General features: G+C 38.0%; 1 protein-coding gene across 5 annotated transcripts in view; it reads left to right on the top strand.

Moving 5' to 3' along the window:
• Positions 1–21267, top strand: part of TENM3 (teneurin transmembrane protein 3) — a 1282397-nt gene that overhangs the window by 1093996 nt on the left and 167134 nt on the right. For 2 of the 5 annotated variants that reach the window (XM_021548064.2, XM_021546285.2), the window contains one exon: positions 16235–16444. The exons of the other annotated variants lie outside the window; for them this stretch is intronic. In XM_021548064.2, coding sequence (XP_021403739.2) covers positions 16235–16444 — 210 coding nt within the window. The remainder of the gene's footprint in view (positions 1–16234; positions 16445–21267) is intronic. 5 annotated transcript variants of the gene reach the window in all.

The raw sequence follows: 21267 nt of genomic DNA, 5'->3' as shown, positions 1-21267 counted from the left end.
CAAAGTACTTCAAAAAACCCTAGAAAAGTGGAAGTATGGGTAATAAGAGGTGTTATGTAGAAGATGGTCTGGTCTTTGGGAGATTTCTGAGGCTATGCCAGGGACAGGCATGAGCTGTTGATTTGTGCATACCAGCAACTCATGACAGCTGATTTAGTACTTTTTGTATTCCTCTGGGAAATTTTTTTTTTCCCCCCAGAGACCCCTGTAGCTGTAACCATGTTAGTTTAAACTTTCCTTCCTTTCTTGGCCTAAGTGGCTGAGAACCAATTATCTTTTCCTGAGCAGGAGTCTAGATAAAGGCCCTGTTCTTCCTTGTTCGCTCTCTTTCTCCCCTGGAAACTTTTGAGAATAAATGTCTTGGACTACATCATGGTTTAGAGCCTCTTTGGAATCTTTTCCCTTGCCCCTGAAATATTCCCCCAAAGCCCTCTCAGATCTGGGCTAGTGTAGTAACTCTAGGGAGCTGCAGGGGTAATTATTTCAAGCACTAACTTCTTTGTACATACCATATCCAACATAAGACTTTGCAATCCATACATACTTTTTCAGACCTGCACAGAGTTTCACTAAGACAACAATGTTGATCTTTAGTTCTGATATCAGGCTTGAGATTTTCTGGCCACAAGTTGGCCATTTGTACTTCCTTTCTAAGTATATAATCCCAATGGCTACAGCAATAATACTGAAGCATTGTGGATTGAATTGCTATTGGAGTTTCTGTAGTGAGTAAATGATGTCAGGATAAACTTGGCGTGTTTTCAGACCTCCTATGCAGAGAGCAGATAAACTGGGAGTGACCGTAAAATGATTTCAGTAGGTGACTTGAAATCCATAAGATAATTTATGTAGGGAATGTTCTCTCAGGGAGTTTAGGAAGGCACAACTCATAGCCTGTGTGGCAGGAAGATTTTCAGCCCCATGGTTAATTCAGTTAGTTGTCTACTGCCCTTTAAGGCCTGGCTGAAGTCTTTTGATGATTGGCCTCCTTTCCTCAAGCTCCCACTTGTTCAACGCACAGCAGCAAGGCAGCCTAGCTCACAGCCAGCACGCTTTCTGCTCCAGAAAGGCTTTTGGTGAGGAGAGTAACCAAGGCCAAGTAATGTGAATTATTCCTCAGTCATAGTCTACTCCCAGCTGTCCCCTTTCCTGGCAGCAAGGGAGCGGGCAGGGACTGCATTGGGCATAAATCCAGAGGTAATGCTCATGCAGACTAGCTATTGTGTGTTTTTAGTAAATCCAGCTTTTCTGGATCCACCTTTATTGGCTGGATCTTTACAGCCTGCAGACAGTGCTGCTCCTGCTGTGGTCTGGAGCTGAACCCCACTGTGGTAGCTAACATGGCCTGATGCATGTGTTGCCAAATGTACCATCATTTCACTGGTAACACTGAGAATAATTTCTGAACTTCACTGGTGTAGGCACTGTGTACTTAAAATGTAGATTGGAGGAACAACTAGCAGATTCCTCCCTTTTGCCTGTTTATTTTAGGTCTTAATAGACTTAAGTATTTCAGGACTCTGTAGTAAAATAAATGCCTGAGGGAGTCTGAAATGTTCACACATAACTAGGGCTGGCAGAAGAACAAGAATTCAGTGTCATGAAAAATTTAGCGGGCTTTGGCATTCATCTTGATGGGGAACTAAACACAGTACTTCAGAGATTTTAATGAAAAAAAAGAGGGATAACAAGTTGCTCTCTTACTAGCTGCAGGCTCATTAGCTGAGGCACTCACCTGGAAGGTAGGAGACCCAGACTTAATCCTCTGGCCTGAATCAAGCAAAACATTAAAATGTCTTTTCTCTGGTTAGCTGCTGTCTCTCCTGGTTTGTCACCCTTACATGGCCCCAAAGTTGGGGATACCATCTGAGATGCCTCTTCAGCAGCAGGTGGGATCAAAGTTAGTTCTGGGTGTCTTCTGGTCTTGAAGCGTCTGCAGTTTGTATTGGTGAGTGGTTGTGGGACAGTCCATAAGAACTGCTCAACTGTGTCTACTCTAGTTCATTGTTTTTTAAACATGTCTTGAGTTTGCTTTCATGAAAAGTAAGCAATGACATTACCAGTATTACCCGTGTCCTTATTTTATCTTATGTACACATCCTAAAGTGCTGTAAATAATTTCTAAATTTATTTTAGTATGCTAGTGGTTTGCAATAAATGGCATAATTAATTAACTAGTGCTACAATCAACATGCCAACATGTTCTTGTCTTGATAATTTTTAGTGGAATTTTAGTGGAATAAATTAATGAGTTTGTAACAGAAAAGGTGTCTGAAACTTTTTAATTGTGATGTGAGGGAAAATAAAGAGTGCCCATTAAGTAAATAAAAGACTAAGGGAAGGTAAGAGGGAAGAAGGTAGAGATTTCCTTAGCTGTAAAAGGGAAGGCCAAGGTACTGATAAGCCTTGTCTCTAGGAGGTCACAGGTGCAGGTGGCACTACCTCGACTTCACATATGTTGTGCGGTTCTTAGAGGTTTGTTTCCTGCCCAATTTGCAGCATTCAGTTCGTAACCTTTGCAGGGGATTGGAGACATGCAAGATAAAAATACAGTATTTTACAAAGCAAACAGGAGAACATGTATTTCTGCCCTCAAACTGGGATCCTGGTAGGAGATGCCTGAAGTAAGAAGATAATTTGATGCACTCTGTCCAGTAACTTTACATTTAACTCACATGACAGCCCCTCCTTCAAAGGCTGTTTTTTTGTTTGGTTTTTATGGATAACATCAATGAAGACTATTTTGAGCTGGGGATGGGAGGGGAAGAGCTGAATGCATTTAACCCAATAGAATGAAAAGAGACTGTGACCATAAAACCATCAAAAAACAGTTGGGTGTTATTGTTTATGATTAATTGTTTTCTGCTAATCAGGCATTTTCATAAATGTATTTTCCTTCCAAATGGATATGTTGTTATTCCCATGGAGCAGCTGCAGTAACATATCGTACTGCATGTTAGGATTTTTTCTTTCAAATGGAATGATGTATGAGTCACTTATGCCTGAAACATAGTAAAACTTATTATGCTATCGTTCATACCACATCTTCTGATGTAAATAGATCCAAAAAGACACTTGCAGTGAAAGTTGGGTTCCTGAGAATTTGTATAGGTTGATAAATGTTATGGGCTGATGCATCATTTTTATTCAGAAGAAATTTGTGTATGGTTCTTAATATCACTGCCTGCTCACCTCAGCATGCATATCTTAACATCAGTGAGGCAGAGGGCTTTGTATTAAACTGCATTGATTAACAGCCTCCTCTAGTCAGAGGATCTGACTTTGACGTATCCTGTGATTTGTTTTCTGCTTGTGCATGTAAAGATTCTGACCAAGAATTCACTTTGCAGGCTGTAACTGCTTCAGAAATACATAATGAATGGTAACTGTGTCAGAAAACATGTAAAGAATGAATATTTGTACCACTAACATATTTCAAAAATAAATAACAAATACAAACAAATTACCAAAAAAAGGCATCTCAGATAACTGAGCAAGAGAGCTAACAGTATTCTTCATGTAGAAGTCATGACATTTCAAATGTAGGAGGCTAATTTAAGTTATATGTAGTAACAGCAACTGCACCAGAAAACTGCATGTGTGTTAGACATTAACATGCCAAAGAACAAAATTAATGAAATGTGGGTAAACCTGATTTCATTTCTGTGTTTCTTTTTTTCTTCATGCTTATAAATTGCATTTTATAAAGTCTGATCCTTTCAGAATGAGCATCTTTAAGTGTTCCTACATAATCTCTTCCTTGCATGGTGCTGCATTATCAAGCATTGTATAAAATTAGTTATTTTGTGTTGATATGAATGCAGACCAAGTCAAGCCATTAGTTGGGTTTTTCAGGAGCTGCTCTCATAATTGGTTGCATTACATCTTTTCATAAGAGAGGTATTGTGTGAATACAAATGTAATCTTAGCCAAGAACCTATTAAAAACTGTCTTTTTCAGAGAGGAAAAAATGTAGTCAAGTAAGAAATTTGTTCATGCCTTTTCTTATCAGTAAATACTTTGGTAGATGTTTTGGCAGTAGAGATTCATGAAGGTTTGTGGGAAGGCATAGATAGTCTTAGAAAGCACATGCCATAACATATACATATGAGGAATTTTAATTTTACAGGACAGGGCTTCCAGACCAGTTGTTCTAAATGCTTTCTGTGTAGTAACTCGTTTTTATCTGGCAGCTTTTACTGGTAATGAGGGGGGTACCTTGAAAGTAGAATATGCCAAAATTAATATTTTTTTCCGGAGAGCAGAGACTTGTACATCTTCTACTGGCAATCCTACTGTTTAGCTGAAGAGCAGTTGTTTTGGAGTTTGCAAAGCAGTCAGACAGCAATTTCCTTTCATCCCTTTTCAAAGAGATGGATAACCTCTGCCTGCTGGCAGATATGGATGGCCCAGCTGGTGTGTCCCTTGTCCCTGGACCAAGGCCCAAGGATTCTGGAAGCAGCCTGGTAAAGAGAGTTTGTTACCCTTGGCTCCACTCGGGCATAAACAAGTATTTTCTCTATTTTGGAATTTTCCTTCAATATTTTGGTCCTTTTCTATTTTCTTTGAGATAAAACCTCTTTACAGTAACTGCTGTGGTTTTTACTATTCTGAAATGGTCCAGTTGGCAAACAAATAAAGATTATGACATTACTGCTGGATTTCATAGCTAATCTTTCATGAAACTTTATTAGAATGGCCTTTTGTTCATTAGCTCATAACTTTATGAAAAGCACTCTTGGACTGAAATTTTCTGTGTTTAGTCTGAGGTGAAAGGTATTTTTTCAACTCCATTCAGAATTTTCTGTCCTACCTAGGCTAATGTGAGGGATTTGTATATTTGTTTAAGAATTGCTAAGTCTGTATTCTTTTGAACTTGAATAGATAACTGACCCTATTTGAAATTTATGGTTTTAAATTTTACATATTGCTAGTGCACTTATCCAGTCCTGCTGAGTGTAAACGCAGATAAAATGTTTAAAAATTAAAAGGTATCAAATAGAAGGTTTATATACTAGTCAAAATATATTCTGGTTTAGATAGCAATAATTTCTTATAGTGGAAGAGTGACTGAAGTCGTGAAACTTTAAAGTAGTGCTTCACAGAATTTTCTCATCAGCTGATACATTATTGCTTATCTCTTCAAGCAAAAATAAGGTTTTCGTTTAATGCTTTATTTCCAGAGATACCTAAATAGGGAGTCCAGCTTTCTCTCAGTTCTCAGTACCTTATAGATTTTATTGTTCTCAGTTTTCTAAATAACTCCTCAATGAGGCTTTGTCAAAAATCTGGCCCCAAAATGCCACCTCTGGCCCATTTCAACCCTGCTGCCTTAGCAGCTTTGGTAGTGAGCTGACTCCAGTGATCATGCAGTGGGTTTTCATTTAAGCTTTCCAGCTTCTTGCCTGTGGTGGTCTGTTTGTTTCTAAAGTAGAAACATTTTCTCCACATGGGCAAAACTGATAAGTTCTCTTCCAGCAGAGAAATAAATTACATACTAGATGTAATGAGACATCAATGTCCAGTAAATGTCCTGTTGCTTGTAAGAGTGGTACTGTGTGAGACAACAGTCAATAATTTTCTGGTAATTCTCTTAATTCCTCCCCTCCCCAAAATTCCTTTGTTAAGGAGTTACATTTAATGTAGTAGAAAAAAGCTCTAACAAGAAATAGAACTTGAAAGTGCTGTAGGAAGGGAAGGGCTTTTGATAATGAAGCAACAAGAACTAACAAAAATACCTATTTCAGTGGTGTTACCTTCAGACCCTTCCAGAGTTCACTGCTGGTTAGGTAAGTTTGATGTTGCATTGGCAGGGCTGCTTTCTCCTTTCCCATTGCTAAATGTGTGCTTTTGTAGGCGTGGCATGATTCTTTAGTGTTGTGGCAAATTGTATTGGTTTGCCTCAGTTTGTCGGGAGAAGGCAGGGAGCAGCAGCATGGTGGTTTAGTGCACATGGACAGCTCTGGCAGTAGTGCTGCTCATTCTGATGGGTGCTCGACATTGTCCTGGTCTCTGCAGAGCCCTGAGCTCATGGCGGAGTGTGTGCCACTGTCTGGGGCAGCTTGCAATCAGAAGCTGGTAAAGGTGGCAACAGTCATTTTATCCTTCCTTCTCCTCCTCTTCTTTTGCAATGCCATGGCTCTGGTATTTTGAAATAGCCACAGCCAAAAAAATGTAGCTTACAGGGATATAAATAACTACACTAAAAGAACTAATTAGTTAGAGCATAAGGTCATGGCTTTGATCCCCATTTTACTTGAGATGGGCTTGGTGATCCTTGTGGGTTCTTTCCAAAGCAGAATATTCTGTGATTCTTGTGAATACTAAAAAATAGGATTGTTTTTGTAAGTAAGGTTGATAGAACTCTTTTTCAGCAGTTTGTTGCTCTTTGTTCGCATCTATCAAAATCTCTTTAAATTGCTATGTTTCCTTCTGAGAAAACAAGTCATATTCTGTGCTCTGCAAGCATAAGCAATTTGATGTCATTAAGAGGTTCTCTGGATGCTTTTTTCGAATATGTTGTTCCCTTTATGGCAGATTACAAGGCAATGGCCACACTGGTAACAAAAGTAGGCAAAACTGGTATCCCTATCATTGCTTAGACTGCTTTTCTCATATAGGACCCAGTAGAATTAAGAAAACCAGATTTAGTTAATTAGTATTTGATTTCACTCCTCTTCAAACTGCTTTTTACAGGGGTGGGAGGAATGAGGGTAGGAAATGACCTGATTCTAAAAACTGAATGATTTGTGAATCATTCTTAGAAGGTTTATTTCCTCATTAAGAATTGTCTCTCCCACTCCCTTCCAAAAAAACCTTTACATTGTCTGGTGTTCTTTAAGATGCATTTCCTGTCCTGTTCAAAAAAGACATTTTCTTCTCCCCCTAATTTAGCCCAAAGCAACTGTGAAAATACAAAGTGCATCGACTACCACTGAGTTATGTTGGAAGAATGATAAACCAGATGTGACATGGCTCAATCCATTTCACCTCTAATAATAAAAAGTTATGGATAGGAAGAACAAAGAAGCATTTCTTCAAAGGTTATTTTTATAGGTGATTAGTCTTTATGAATTGCCATCTGAAAGAGTATCAGCATCCAGAAAAATTACAGTCTTTTACAAAGGTCAGGATTGAGAGTGGAAACTGGTAAACACTTTAGCATCATTGCTGAATGAATATAAGACAGACTCAGAGTGGCTATCCTTCCTACACTGATTATAGTATCTGCCAGCTGCTCCATTTTTGATGCTTGATTCCATTTCTGGAAATGCCGGAAAAAGAAAAAAACTCTGGTGGGTTTTTTCCCTCTTTTTAGATTGTGTCTGTGGTGTGTTTATAGTATGGGTTTTTTGAACATGAAATCCTGGCAGGCTTTAAGGAAGGGCTTTTTTTTTTTCCCTCACAGCACTGTGTAATGCTTAGTTTGGTTTGCATGTGAATTGATGAGTAGTGGGTACAAAGGGTACTGGCTGCACATTCCCCCTACCTGAGAGATCTCTGCTGCCCTTTCTCTGCCCCCGTGTAGTGGTCAGTGAAGCAGTAGGCCCAGGCAGATGTGCACAGCCATGCAGGGCTCTGGCTGAAGCATAAGTGATTGGCCATGCACGGGTGCCTTGCATTGCTCAGGTGCAGAGCTGTGCATGTGTGCCTGCATGTGGAGCAACCATGCACCTCTGCCTCTTGGCTGTGCTTGAGCAGGCACCAACTGCTGTGGTAGGAAAGGGCCGGGTCTGTGGCCAAGTTACACAGGAGCTGAGGGGACCAGGAGCTTCCCTGCATGCACAGTCCAAGTGCTATGGGCCCTTGGAGACCTTCTGGCTCTGATGTTCCAGCTACTGTGTGCTGGCTGCCAGGGCCTGCAAGTCGGTTGCAAGTGGCACTTGGCTGGGCCAAAACTGCAAGTGTGCCACTTGTACAGCTGGGCTGGTGGCTGACCTGGTGTCTCCTTGTCCTGGCTGTGCTGTATGAGACTCCCATCACACAGCAGAGGAGTCTGAGTCCCAGCAGATGCTCTGAATGAAGAAGTGATATTTTCATGTGAGAACTTCTACATCTCAAGTGAAGATAGGAGTTAATCGGAATATTTTGCAATCTGGCATTGATTTCAGCTTGCTTCTGTCCAAAACTGTGCCCCCAACCCATGAAAAAAGATTAATGTTTTTCTAAAAATACAGAGACCTATCACTTAAAATTATTTTCTGAGTAGAATGAAGATTTTCTCTCTTCTTGGAATAGCTCTCTGTTCCCTTCCAGTATTTTTCATGCACACTTTTAATTAATATTGGGGGAAATAAACTGGAAGATTCAGTTGAGCTGAGCAAAGTAGCTCCTAAAAAATAAGCCCTGGATGCTAGAGATGCTTGAGATTTTGGTTCAGCTTGAGGTTTTGGTTCAGCTTATGGACTTTGTGCCTAGGTGAGTACATGTTTGCTCTACACCCGGCTCTGAATTTATAAGGCAATTCCTTTTGAAAATAATAATAGTAAAAAAATTTTTTTCTGTAGTAAGAAAGAGCTGTCTGTGCATTTTGGTTAGGGTACTCTGACAGTTAAGGCTCAGATTCTGAAATTTCTTTACAGACAAAACTCCCATTTAAAGCAAAAATAAGCACTGCCTGAACTCAGGATTGAAGACAGAGCTGTTGTGGTCATGCAGTCTGACCCCTATAAGAGCAGGGCACTCCTTTTCATTTAACAATCTGCTGAGCAGCAGCTGTTAACTTTTTGAAACAACCAAAATGCTTCAAAATATCAAGTGTTTGCTTCAGAAATGTGTGTCAGTTCTAAGGCATAACCATTTTTCTTGAGAAACCTTTCACTTTTTTAGAAGATAATTGCCAGTTTTATATTACTGAGTCTGGTTATTATACTATATTCCAAGAGGCAAAAAAACCAAATTACATTATTTCAGGCCATAATTTGTCTTGCTTTCTAGTGGATTAATTTTATTTTTCAAATCAATGTCCTTAGATTATGGTCTTGTACAGTTTTAGCTTTCACAGTCTATAAAAGTAGTTGCAACTTTGTGAATTAGAATACATGTCAATACATCTGTTTTGTTTAGAAGTGCTAACTTTTTGACGAAATACAAGAAAAATAGATGTCATTTGCGTTGAAAATCTACATCAAGGCACAGTTCATCAGCACTCAGAAGGATTTGAAACTTCAAAAGTACAATTCCCAGTTCATGCGTAAAAGGATCATTATCCATTATGCTTACAAATAAAGCAAAACACAATGGAAAATCCACAATAGATCACAAGCATCAGTTGTATGCATTTGAAAACATTTATTTTTAAGAGAGTTCTTGGCATGTAATTTCTTCTCACTGCAGTGTTTTTCACTGTAGATGGATTCATACAGTCTTATATGTGTGTATATATTTGGAAGACTGTCTATGCATGTATTTCCTTGGGGAGGTCTTCACAGTAGCTACTACAGTGGTCAACTGTAGATAAATAGATAAAGAGAACTGTTGGTTTTAAATAATTGTTCTTTGTGTGCTATACAACAGCACTTTTTGGTAGTTTCATTTGTGTGTAGAGTATTAATTAAGAGATAACTGTCACTGCAGGTTGGCTGCAGAAGGCTGCAGGATCCAGCAGAGAGATAAATGCCAATGCCAAGTCATACAGGTTGGAGAGCATACAGGAAGTCCATAATGAAAAACTAGTTTAAAATTAAAACTCACTTGTTACTAACTTATTGTTTTATATGCAGAGATGAAAAGGTCCAAAATGCAGTCATTACCAGGTGCAGGGGCTTGGGGGTTCTTAGGGGCTTTTCTGGGTCAATCTAGTGTGATACACTAGAAATTGAAATTTTGGGATGCAATCAGTAAACTTGTTAGGAGGGTATAGGTGCCCTTTTTAACAAGAGTCTGTACAGCTTTCAGCACACTGGGAAGTCTTAGAACAGATTGCAGAGTCATCTCAGCTTGATTCAGAAGGCTTGTAAGTGTCCTTCATGTTTGAAAGTGTTTTGGTTTCTAATTAATTTAGCCAGAAGACATGTTATTTCTGACCTTCAAAATCCACTGCCTGTCTCATCCAAGTTTTACAAGATCCTTAAACTATTAAATCAAAACAAAACAAAAACAACCAAAAAAAGCCAAACAGCAACCTGCCACGAGCAGCAAAGTACAAAATAGAGATATATAGCTATTCTTAGTAATCAATTATATGTATAATATGTTTTTCCACAGTATGGGGTCTGGGTGTGGGTTTCTATGACATAGTAGTACCATTTAATATAACATGAAATCTTCATTTCTATTAACTCACCAGCCAAAATCCCATTAATTTCAGTAGTGAGATATCTACTTTGCAAATTGTAATTTAATACTATTTTCTTACTGACATTGAAGTCACTAAGAATCTCTTTACCACTTCAAAATAAGACTCTCCTTCTGTGTGGTTGAGATGTAGATAGAGGATTTTTTTTTCTTCAGTCTCAGTTGCAAGGACTGCCAACACTGTGAATGGAAAAATGCACTGTTCTGCCATAGCTAAACAGCCTGAACAGAGCTGTGTACTGTGTACATCAGAAATTGTACATAATTTTTCTACATAGGATTTATGCAACAAGATTGAGAGTAAAATAATGGCCCTTCAAATTTTTATAGTGAAATTACTTTTTCAAAGTATGTAACTTGCAATGCATCTTATGGAAGTAAGTTGATAATGCCAAGCTTTTAGGGACAATCTAGATATATGTTCAGCATTAAAAGAAATTCATGAAGCAATGAAAACTTCACATTTTTAAGATCATGTTTCAGCTCAGGAAAGTTTTCGTTGCTTCATGAATTACAGTCAGAAAAATCTGATTTATAATAAGAATAGAAAATAAACAAGTTTTTTTCTTTATTCTTAGTGTCAGTGCCAGCAAAATCTCTCTGCTTTAAGAGTTTGAATCTGGTGGGAAGATTTCTTAAGTGCACATGGTCATCTATTTCAGCCTGCCCACCCTGCAACAGCAGGTCATTACTACTGCTTCTCTCCCATCTTACTTTTCTCCTAAATGCCATTTTCTAAAAGTGTCTAGCACTACTTTCTCTGAAATACATTTAGTGGAGATGCAGTTCATCCAGGCACTCATTGGTGTTGTTGAAGCAGAGTGTTTCTGTAGCAACTGGTGACCTATTGAGGATGAGAGCTGAGCAGTTGTTGGGTTCATTCTTTGTAATACCATGTAAATAAGCTTAAATGCTGCAAATAGCTTATCTTTTTTTTTTTTCCTCCTTTTTTTCTAAGGGAAGGCAGCTTGTACATAACTGTAAATTGGAGTTGTGGCCAGGTGGAAGTGTCTGAGGCTCTGGCATTGAAGGCACAGCTCTGCACTGCTCTGCCCCCAGTCCTTCCTAAACTCTGCAGCAGCCCCACTCTCTTTCCCTGCTGTGATACCTGTGGAGTTGGGCAGCACCAATTGACAAAGGCTCAGCTTTAGATTTAGTAAAGCCTTAATATACTTAATACAGAAATTCCTGTACATTACTTCTACTCAATTGTTGCAGTCTTCCCCATTGTTTATTTGCTATCTTTTTATGGGTTGCACTTACCATACTTGTCCCTTTGATCTTTTGGATATGTGGCATCAGTTCTGCTTCCAATTTTTAATTCGTGCTATGTTTTAGATCAGTGCTGATTGTGGCAGAGAACACTGTCCTTTTTTTTAAAACATAATTATCTTGTATATATGTATTTAATGCATCCATTATTAGCTCAGGTGTATTTATTTTTAATGTTCTTCTTACAACCTATTTTCTTTGTGTTTTACTTTCTTTGGAGACTCATATACTTAGCAAATGTATTCATCTCTTCATATATTGCTATATTGAATCTGTTCTTGCTGGAGTTTGGCTGTATTTTGCATTTTCACGTAAGATAATTTTTTTGAAGTACATAAAGATCATTTAAAGTCATATGTTTTCAATTATGAAAATGCTAACAAAATAAAGTGGTTTTTTCCTCCTAATTAACCTAAAACATGAGATTTAAGTACTCTTAAGTCCAGCATGTTTGCCTGTGAAAAATATCTTATTATTGAATCAAGTTCACATATTAAAAACAAGAACTTTTGCTTTTTTTAAATACAGGCAAGAAAGTCAAAGTAGAACTACCAAATGTCTTGCTATGTGGGCACCAAAAGAAGCAGACTGGAGAGAAAATCAGAAGTTGTATTTTTCTGGATTTTCTTAGAATGAAATATTCTTAGTGTAGTATACTTGTAAGATGTGTGGAAAAAGTGTTATAATCAATCTAATTGGCTTTTTTCATAGTTAATAATTTTTATGATTTATAAATTAGTTTGTTACGGCTTCAAGAGGGGATATTGCCAAATATTTTTAAATGCCTTTCATTCCATGTAAAAAAAGAATTGGAAAGGAATATGCACATCATTTACGATTCCTCTAGAAAGTGTGTTAAGTATTTTTTTTTCTGAATGTGTAGCTTATTCTATAAATGGCAGTATAGATAGCTATCTCTCTTTTCACTTGCAATCAAAGAGGAGCTCACTGCAAAAATCTGCCAGTTCTGGATGAAACTGTACAGAAATAGGTGTCCCAGCTGGTTGGCCTTGGGTTCTTGTGAAAAATTGGCTCACATGTTACAGCTGCTCCCCTTTCTCTGCAGACCATGTAACTTTGTGACAAGAAAGCAACAAAAGAAGGGCTAAGGACAATAGCCATCCTTTATTGGGTGAAGGGGGAAAATACAGTGATGAAGGATGAGAAAGAGTCTGAGGTAACTTAATGCCTTCTTTGCCTCAGTCTTTAATAGTAAGACCAGCTGGCCTCAAAGTCCCCAGCCCCTTGAGCTGGGAGACAGGAATGGAGGAGCAGAACGAAGCCCCTGTAAAAGAAGCAATAGTCAGTGACCTGCTATGCAACTTAGACACCCACAAGTCTATGGGGGTCAAGCCAGGGGTACTGAGGGAGCTGGCAGAAGAGCTCAGCAAGTCTCCTCCAGTCATTTACCAGCAGCCCTGGTCAAGTGTGGATGTCCCAGGCAACTGAAGTTGGATAATGTGACACCTATCTACAGGAAGGGCCAGAAGGAGGTTCCAGGGAACTCCAGACCTGTCAGCCTGACCTCAGTGCTGGGCAAGGTGGTCTCTGCCAAGCAGATCATCTCAAGAGCCATCATGCAACATGTACAGGACAAACAGGGGATCAGGCCCAGCCAGCAGGGGTTTACAAAAGGCAGGTTCTGCCTGACCAACCTGGTCTCCTTCTGTGACAAACTAAGCCACTTGGTGCATGAGGGAGAGGCTGTGGATGTTGTCTACCAAGACTTAAGTAAAGTTCCTGACACTTTCTCCCACAACATTCTCCTGGAGAACCTGGCTTCCCATGGTATGGCTGGGTGTCCTCTTTGCTGGGTTAAAAACTGACTGGATGAGTAGGCCCAGAGAGGTGGTGGTGAATGGAATGGCACCCAGTTGGTGACTAGTCACTAGAGTTCCTCAGGGCTCTGTACTGAGGCTAGTCCTCTTTACATGTTTTATCAATGATCTGAAGGAGATCAAGTGTGCCTTCATCCAGCTCACAGGTGACACCAAGTTGGGCAGGAATATAGGTATGCTAGGGGGTAGAAGGTTCCGCAGAGGGATCTGGACAGTCTGGATCAATGGGTTGAGACCAATTGTAGGAGGTTCAACAAGGCCAGCTTCTGGGTCCTGCACTTGGGTCACAACTCCATCCAATGCTACAGGCTCAGACAAGAGTGGCTAGAAAGCTATCTGGCAGAAAAGGACCTGGAGATGCTGGTCAACTGCCAGCTGAACATGAGCTAGCAGCATGTCAGGACAGTTTATCTTGAATATTAGGAAAAATTTCTTCGCTTAAAGGGTGATCACAGCTTGGAACAGTCTGCCCAGAAAAGTGGTTGAGTCTCTCTTCCTGGAAGTGTTTTACAGACATGTAGAGGTGGCATTTAGGGACATGGTTTAGTGGTGGACTTGGCAATGCTGAGTTAAAGGTTGGACTCAATGATCTTAAAATTCTTTTCCAACCTAAATAATTCTACAATTGTAAGACCTGCCTGCTAGAATTAGGGTTATTTATAAAAAGTTGGATAATTTCCTGGTGGTCTTACAGCCCTAATCAACTGATTTTTGCAGTAGCAGAGATCTGTCCCTGCTGAGTGTAGTGGTGGGAGTTCTGCTAATATCCTTGCACTTCCACCCCACACCTGACACATGGTGTTTTCTGAGATGAGAAATTCAGTAAACCAGGGCACACAAGTGGTGCATGTTCTGGATGGCTACTCAGCAGTGCAGTGCAGTGTCAGCTAGCCATGTTGCACTGAGACAATTAATAGTTTTGAATAAATGAGGGAGTTTACAAAACAATTAAGGAACCTTGGACATGACACATTTTCGGGCAACGTGTTTTGTATGATTATGATTTGTGCAATCAGGGCTCTGTTATGCCTGAAAGGTAATGAGTGTAAGTTGAGAAGGAGAAAGGAAGCATATTGAGAAGTGTTATATATTGTAAAGTCCAAAGATACTACTGAAATGTTGACTTGATTCAGTCAGTACATACACATCTGGAACATATTACTGCAGCTCTCCTCTAAGAGAAGTCCAAAGCAAGTAAAGGAGTTTTATTCCAAGATTAAAAAAAAATATTACAAAACCCCCTACTTTTTTTTTATTGGAACTATTCAAAAAATGAAATACAATGGCTGCCTAAATCAGTTTAAGTATATCATAAATAATGCATTAAATATTCCATCAAGAAATAACCACAAAGTCAGGTTACTGAAGCAAGCAATGGGAAAAATCAAGGTGTAGCAAGAAAACCTGCTGTAATTTTATCTCGGGCTACAAAATGTGTCCATTCCCTTCTTCTAAATTCACAAGTTGAGCCCTGTAAAATGTCATTCCTCCGTATTTTTTATTTCCCTGATTGTAAACCTTGAGTTTTACACAGGAGCTACTTGACTAATAGTAAGTGCTCACTTTCCTTCCAGGACCAAGCCTGCATCTTAAATTATAATAATATATGTTGTGCTGTTTACTACAAAAAGGGGTTAATGATATGTGGAAGAATTAAGTGAATAGTTTGTGGTGAGGCTGTCATAGGTTTCTTCCCAGGGAAACCAACTGGTAAGGTTGTAGCAACGTTTTAGAGATATTTAAGAGTGTATAAACTGAATGTGAAATAAAAAAAATTTCAAAATTAATAATTAGCATGATTCTAGCAGGGTACAAGGGAGGTGGAGGGAAGGTAATTCAAGCTACTGGTGCCAGTATGATTTATTAACATTGAGAAGCACAGCACCTCTGCAGCATAACCATACTACTAAGTACCATAAAACCAAATCATTATATAATGAAAAAAAGGCTCTCCTCTAATTTAAATTTAGATTTATAGTTATGAATTATAACCATGCAGATTAATCTAATTTTGGTTTTAACATAAATTATGTAATAAAGCTTCTTCATATTCTGGCACATTCCCCACCTACAGGCAACAACACTTTATTCAAAAGTAGTCCAGCAATCCTACTCTGAGTAAGATCTGTGCTCACTAAAGACTATAAAGAACCTATATATTCATAGGGTAGATTAGATAATTGTTTCTCTGTTGCATTCTGGTCTAATTATTGTTTAATTGAAGGACTACGTGCATTGTTATGATATCGTAAGGCTTTATTTAAATCTGTCTTCCTCCATGATGACTTTAAGATACTTTCAAGATGCAGGAATGGGATGTAGTCATTGTGTATGCATGTTTTAAAACACCTTGTGCAGATGGACATAAGTTTGACTGGTGAAACATTTTGATAGGTTTTAAATGGTATGTGTCTGAGAAACACTGCTGGAAACTAAAAGTTCTGTCAGAGTAACTGCTGTGGTAGAAATTTACAGTGGTGAGTTTCCCTGTATATGTGAACTTGGGAAACTGGTCTTTTTTCTCTGTTTCTGTGCCTGCCTATTTGTATTACTTTATTGCACTAGAAGATTTTAGACAGGAGTGTCCCACTGAAAGAAGCAATCCTGTATGATAAACACTGTTCATTGGAATATCAAGTCATGGCATTATGTTATGGTTTCTAAAACACTTAAACCAGTTTATTTCAGGCAATTGTCATATTTTCTTTGTCCATCTTTTTTTCTTGTTTGAAGTAGAATATTCATCTTTTGGTGATACAAGAAATCAATTATTTGTTTTTCATGTGATATCTTGACCCTTATTTTAAATGCTTTTTATTTTTTTATAGGTCCTCCCATGCCATCCTCTTCATCTAGTCCATCAGTTACTGAACATTTACACTCCCCTCCTCCATCACCCAATCTCCATGACAACCAGAGGTGGTTATTAAGTAATAATGCCAGCCAGCCAGTTCAGGACTCTGATACAGATGAGGACTATACTGCCGGCTCATATCTAGTACAGACCAGTGATAATCCAGTATCTGTCCCAGGTCATGGTAAGAAGAGGACACTTTGTCCATAGTTTAAATACCCTTTTGTTTTCCATCTTCTTAAGAAATTGTCTAACAAAACTTAAATATATCAAAATGACTCTGTATTTTAAACTGATTTTTCCATAAATGCCACAAATTGTTTCTATTTTACTGTAAGAGAAGCAAGAGTAGAAAATAACTGCTAATATAGAAAAGATAATTTAAGTCCTTTAACATGCAATGCTTATGTGAAGCAGTAGCTATTAATGATTTATTGTGTAATCTAATTTTTAGCAAGTGACTAACCTTTAGTTGTACTTTTTAAAGGGTACGCTGAAGTTGGTTAAACTGTCATGATATTTAGCTTCAGAATAATGTAAAAGTTGTCTTTTACTACCTCATCAAGTTTAGCAGGTTCCAGCCGTTCCTTTGATTTCCTAAGGGAAGGAGAGGAGGATTGTTTTTTACTGGATAGGGCACTCAAGACTGGAAGAAAGCTCTAAAGAGAGCTGTGAGATGACAGGAGGCAGTGGTGGTTTCTGAGATATATGTTTGCACGTTTCTCTTCCTTCCAGCTACTATCAGTAAGCAAAAGGAGTGACATACTTTAAACATCAGTGCCTGCTTAAACATTGTGCCCAAAGAAACCACTTTTTTCTCTTTATTTTTTTTTCTTTTGATGTGAGAAAATATATTAGCCACAGGTTTCCATTTTTGTTGCATGACTGAACAGATTTTCTTGGTATAGGCATAGGCAGACTGGAAGAATATTTTTTTTAATTCACAGCCCTTCTTGGGTAGATCAGCAAAGCTTGGGACAAGCCACTTCAAATTCTAAGAACTATTTCTGTCTTTTGATGTTTAAAATCTCACCTACAGATGAACCACTAGAGGGGGTATGGAGAAATATTTATCTGCAGATTGCACATCAGCTGATTGGACAGAATTATTTAGTCAAGCATAACACTAAATTTTGAGCTTCTCTTCTTAGCTTTGAGGGGAGTTTTGGTGTCGAGTCTAAAAGGCCAGTCTGCTAAGAGCACTTGTGTATGTGAATTTGACACATTGGATTAAGGTCTTTAAAATTAATGATAACTTTATTTTTGCATGTTGAACTTGCTCAGTATTTAATCTGTGAAGAACTCAGAAAATGGCCATGCATTGTCATAATCAGGGTATGCTATCTTTCTTTTAATTCTAGGAATATGAAATCTGTTAGAAAATATGTTCATTATCCAAAAGATAGCCTGATTTAGTTCAATAAGTCAACATATTTAGATTACTATATCCTACAACCCTTCTTTTATAAATGAAAAATGAAAAAGCAAGACAAAACTGCTAAAAATTTTGAATAGTTGGGAGGATCTGCATGCATCTCTTAGGAAGCTAGTAAATGTTCATCATTGCTCTAGATTTTAGTCTTCTTGTTGCTTCTGAAATTTTGAACAGTTGCTTGCCAGTAAGTTTACCAACCTTGAGGAATGTTCCTTAACCTGTTTCATCCCAGAAAAGCTAAATTAATTTCATCTGATCCTGTGTCAAGTCAAGTCTCAGCCTTTTAGCAGAGCATCAGAGTGGTTTTGATTACAAATAGGATGGGAGTTAGCACTGTGGTATGTGTTGATACAGTTGTTCTTTGTAAGACTTTTGCTAAGCAGAAGGAAGACCCAGCATATTCTGCAAGTATGTGTTCTTTTTGCTTTTCCCTCTCTCTTCCCACTGATCTACCCTGTATCCTCTACCTGCAGATGTCTGATACTCACTCCTTCAGCATGTATGTGTGGTAGAAGTGTTGGCAGTTCCTGCTGTCAGATGATCTTTCTCTCCACAAGATTAGTCTTGTTTTTAGAAGTGCCTCAGTTTGCTAACTACATATACTGTATGTATAGTGATTGCCATAATTTGAGTCAGGCTTGTTGCTTTTCTGCTGGTTAAGGAGAAGATAATAGCTCTTCAGGTAGTGGACTTCCATTTCCACAGTCAGCTGCAAAATGAGGGTTTGTGTTACTTGAAGAAAGATTCCTTTCACTCAGCACATAAATGAATATTGTTTGGATTATCTACTTGATTTGCTAATGATTGATTTCTCAGAACATATGCTGATGGCCTATTGGTAGGAAAAAAGTATGTTTTTTGTAAAACAGGGAAAAGCAGAATGTAATAAGTTAGCTACAACTTTCTCCTTCTTGATGATATGCATGGTTGTGTAGCATTGCATTGTAGTATGTGGATCTCTCAAATTCTATCCTATCAAGTCAGTATCATTTAATTGTAGCCTTTAGTATGCTATTATTTGATTATTGCATTTTCTTTAGCTAAAATAGTAAGTAATGCAGGATGTGTAGCACTTTCACAGAAAGAAGGGGTTTTTTTCACCAGTTGTCTTTTCTTTTGCATCCTCACATAGGCTTTCAATGCTATCTTATCTTAATGGGTTCAAAGTAAATCCAGTGTCATATTCCAGATGACTTTGTCCAGTGTTTTTGTTGGCAGAGGGTGAGAGAGAGATCACTGCTGAAGCATTTAGAGATAAAAAAGTGCTGACTGAAAACAATTATATTATTGAACTGCTTTCAGTTATATTGACTTTATTTGAATAGCAAGTTGGATTAACATCTTCTTAGTCTATTCAAACATCTGATCGTTTTCCTTTAGAATTAGTTCATTTGACCAATGTATTTTATTTGATTGGCTCACTCAAAATTTAAAGGATCTGAATATGTGTGTGGAATTATATTAATCTCTGATGCTGGGTTTGATTAGCTTGTTTTGTTAACCAATGGGAATTAGCTTCCTTTTCTGGAATTAGCTTAAAGAGCAAAGAGAATTAGTAAAATGAGTTACCAGATGCTTACCATGAGAAGCTATGGTCTACATGGAGGTATTACTAGTAGCTTTAAAAATTCAGATCAAGTGAGGACTGTTGTGGACAGTTTAATAGGAATAATTTAGTTTCTCTAAGAGCAGTGTGTTAGTAAGTCATGAAACTCAGGAGGAGATAAATTTTAGGACTATCAGTTGCAAGTCTTCTTTTACATAGCATCTCTGATTGATTCTACTTGTTCCTCTTCAGGGTGCAGCTCAGTATATGAACTGTTCCAGCAGTCAGTTTGTTTGCCTACTGCTATCAGAACAATTTATTTATTACATTTATTGTTTTTAGAAAGAACAGCAAAATGGTTTATAATAAACAGGAACATCTGAATACATATGCAGGGAAATTAAACAGTTGTTAAAGTGAGAGGGAGAGTAGAGTGAACTGGGAGCTGGGAGGAAAGAATTCTTGAAATGTTATTGAGGTGGAGGGTTTCCTTATGTCACTAAGCCTGCTTACAAAAAATAGAAGTAATGTAATATCTTTATTTAGGCATTTTGATAAGTTTCTTAATATTTTTCCATGAAAAGTTATAGATTAGACAAAATTTGGAGGGAAATTTATTGAAATTAGTAGCAGCTTATCTTTTTAACACAAAATTTAATATAATGATAAATAAAGTGCTAAATTCTTGGTTTAAGCAGAGAGTATGAAGACAAGATATAGTTAATATTTAATGCTTACCACTGACAATGAAATTGAAGAGTCTGAATTAGAAACTCAGATTTGAGAATTTTTAACCCTAAATTGGAGATATTATGGGAGAACCATAAAATGCAAAACAGAGAAGGATGTATTTCACAGAAGCATTGTATAGTGCATTTGAACATCAAGGTTCTTGTGTTTCTTAATAGCAATTTGTGATGACAGTTAATGTAATGGGAAAATCTGAAACAAATTCAATATAATATAAACTGGTTTTCTGTTGTCCTTGATCAAGTATCTGCCAGGTAATGCACAATAAACAAGATTTTGCTCCAGCCACATGGGAACTGCAGATTGATGGGCTTTTCAGTTCAAAATGGCTAAGCCTTCCTACAAATTTGGAAATCTGGAGCACAACTCTGAATTTAAACTTATGAAAGAGAAAAAAATAATATAATAAAGCTAGTTGAATGAAAAGGTATCTGAACTCTGCATTCAGAGGTTTCATTGTAGGACATCTCACTTACAGACACCAAATATGCTGTGGCATAATTCTCCTATAAATTAAGGAGTTTAATTCATGATGATTCATTAGAACATGATGGAAGAGGAGATACTGAAGTATCTGCCATACCAAAATTATTGTTTTTATTATCCCACAATGTCAAGAAGCCAAGATCAAGAACCTTTTGCTTTTGTACAGGTCCCTAAGGGAATAGGTGCCCAATGCTCAAGGCTAGCACTAGTAAAGACCAGATATAGCACATGTATAGAGGACAGATGTGAATTTTATTAGGAGTTTGTTAAGGGCTTTTTACTCTTCAGATTTTCCCTCCATCTCTTATGTTTTCTGCATAGATACCACAATTCATATATAACTAGCATAATTTAACAATCTGCCTCACTTCCACCTTTTTCTTGCCACCAAGAGCAAAATTAAATGGAAGTGTGATTGGAAGTGCACACAGGGATTTGTGCTATAAGGTAGTGGAAGATGCTAGTGACTTTTAAGGCATCTTTTCTTCTCATGCAGCTACTATCAGGGTGGGAAGAGGAAAATGGGATTTTTCCCTTCATACCCAACTGGATTGTGAGAAGGTTGGAAATAACTTGTGAACATTGAAAAGGCCCATGGCAAATTAAGTCTTAGCCAATGTGAAAGTACCTTGTGTGGCTTTCTGGAACTGCTTTAGTGCCTACTAAACACTTCCCTGTCCTTACTCCATCTCTCTGTTTTGCCATAGTTACTCCACAAAGGGTTGCATGTGCTGGTGAGCTAGAACTTGGCAGCCAGGCTGTCACCTGCCATGTAATTTCACAGAAGGAG

Source organism: Lonchura striata, chromosome 4 (assembly GCF_046129695.1).
Source record: "Lonchura striata isolate bLonStr1 chromosome 4, bLonStr1.mat, whole genome shotgun sequence".
NCBI classification, from domain to species: Eukaryota; Metazoa; Chordata; class Aves; order Passeriformes; family Estrildidae; genus Lonchura; species Lonchura striata.
This window is presented reverse-complemented; position numbering and strand designations above follow the sequence as displayed.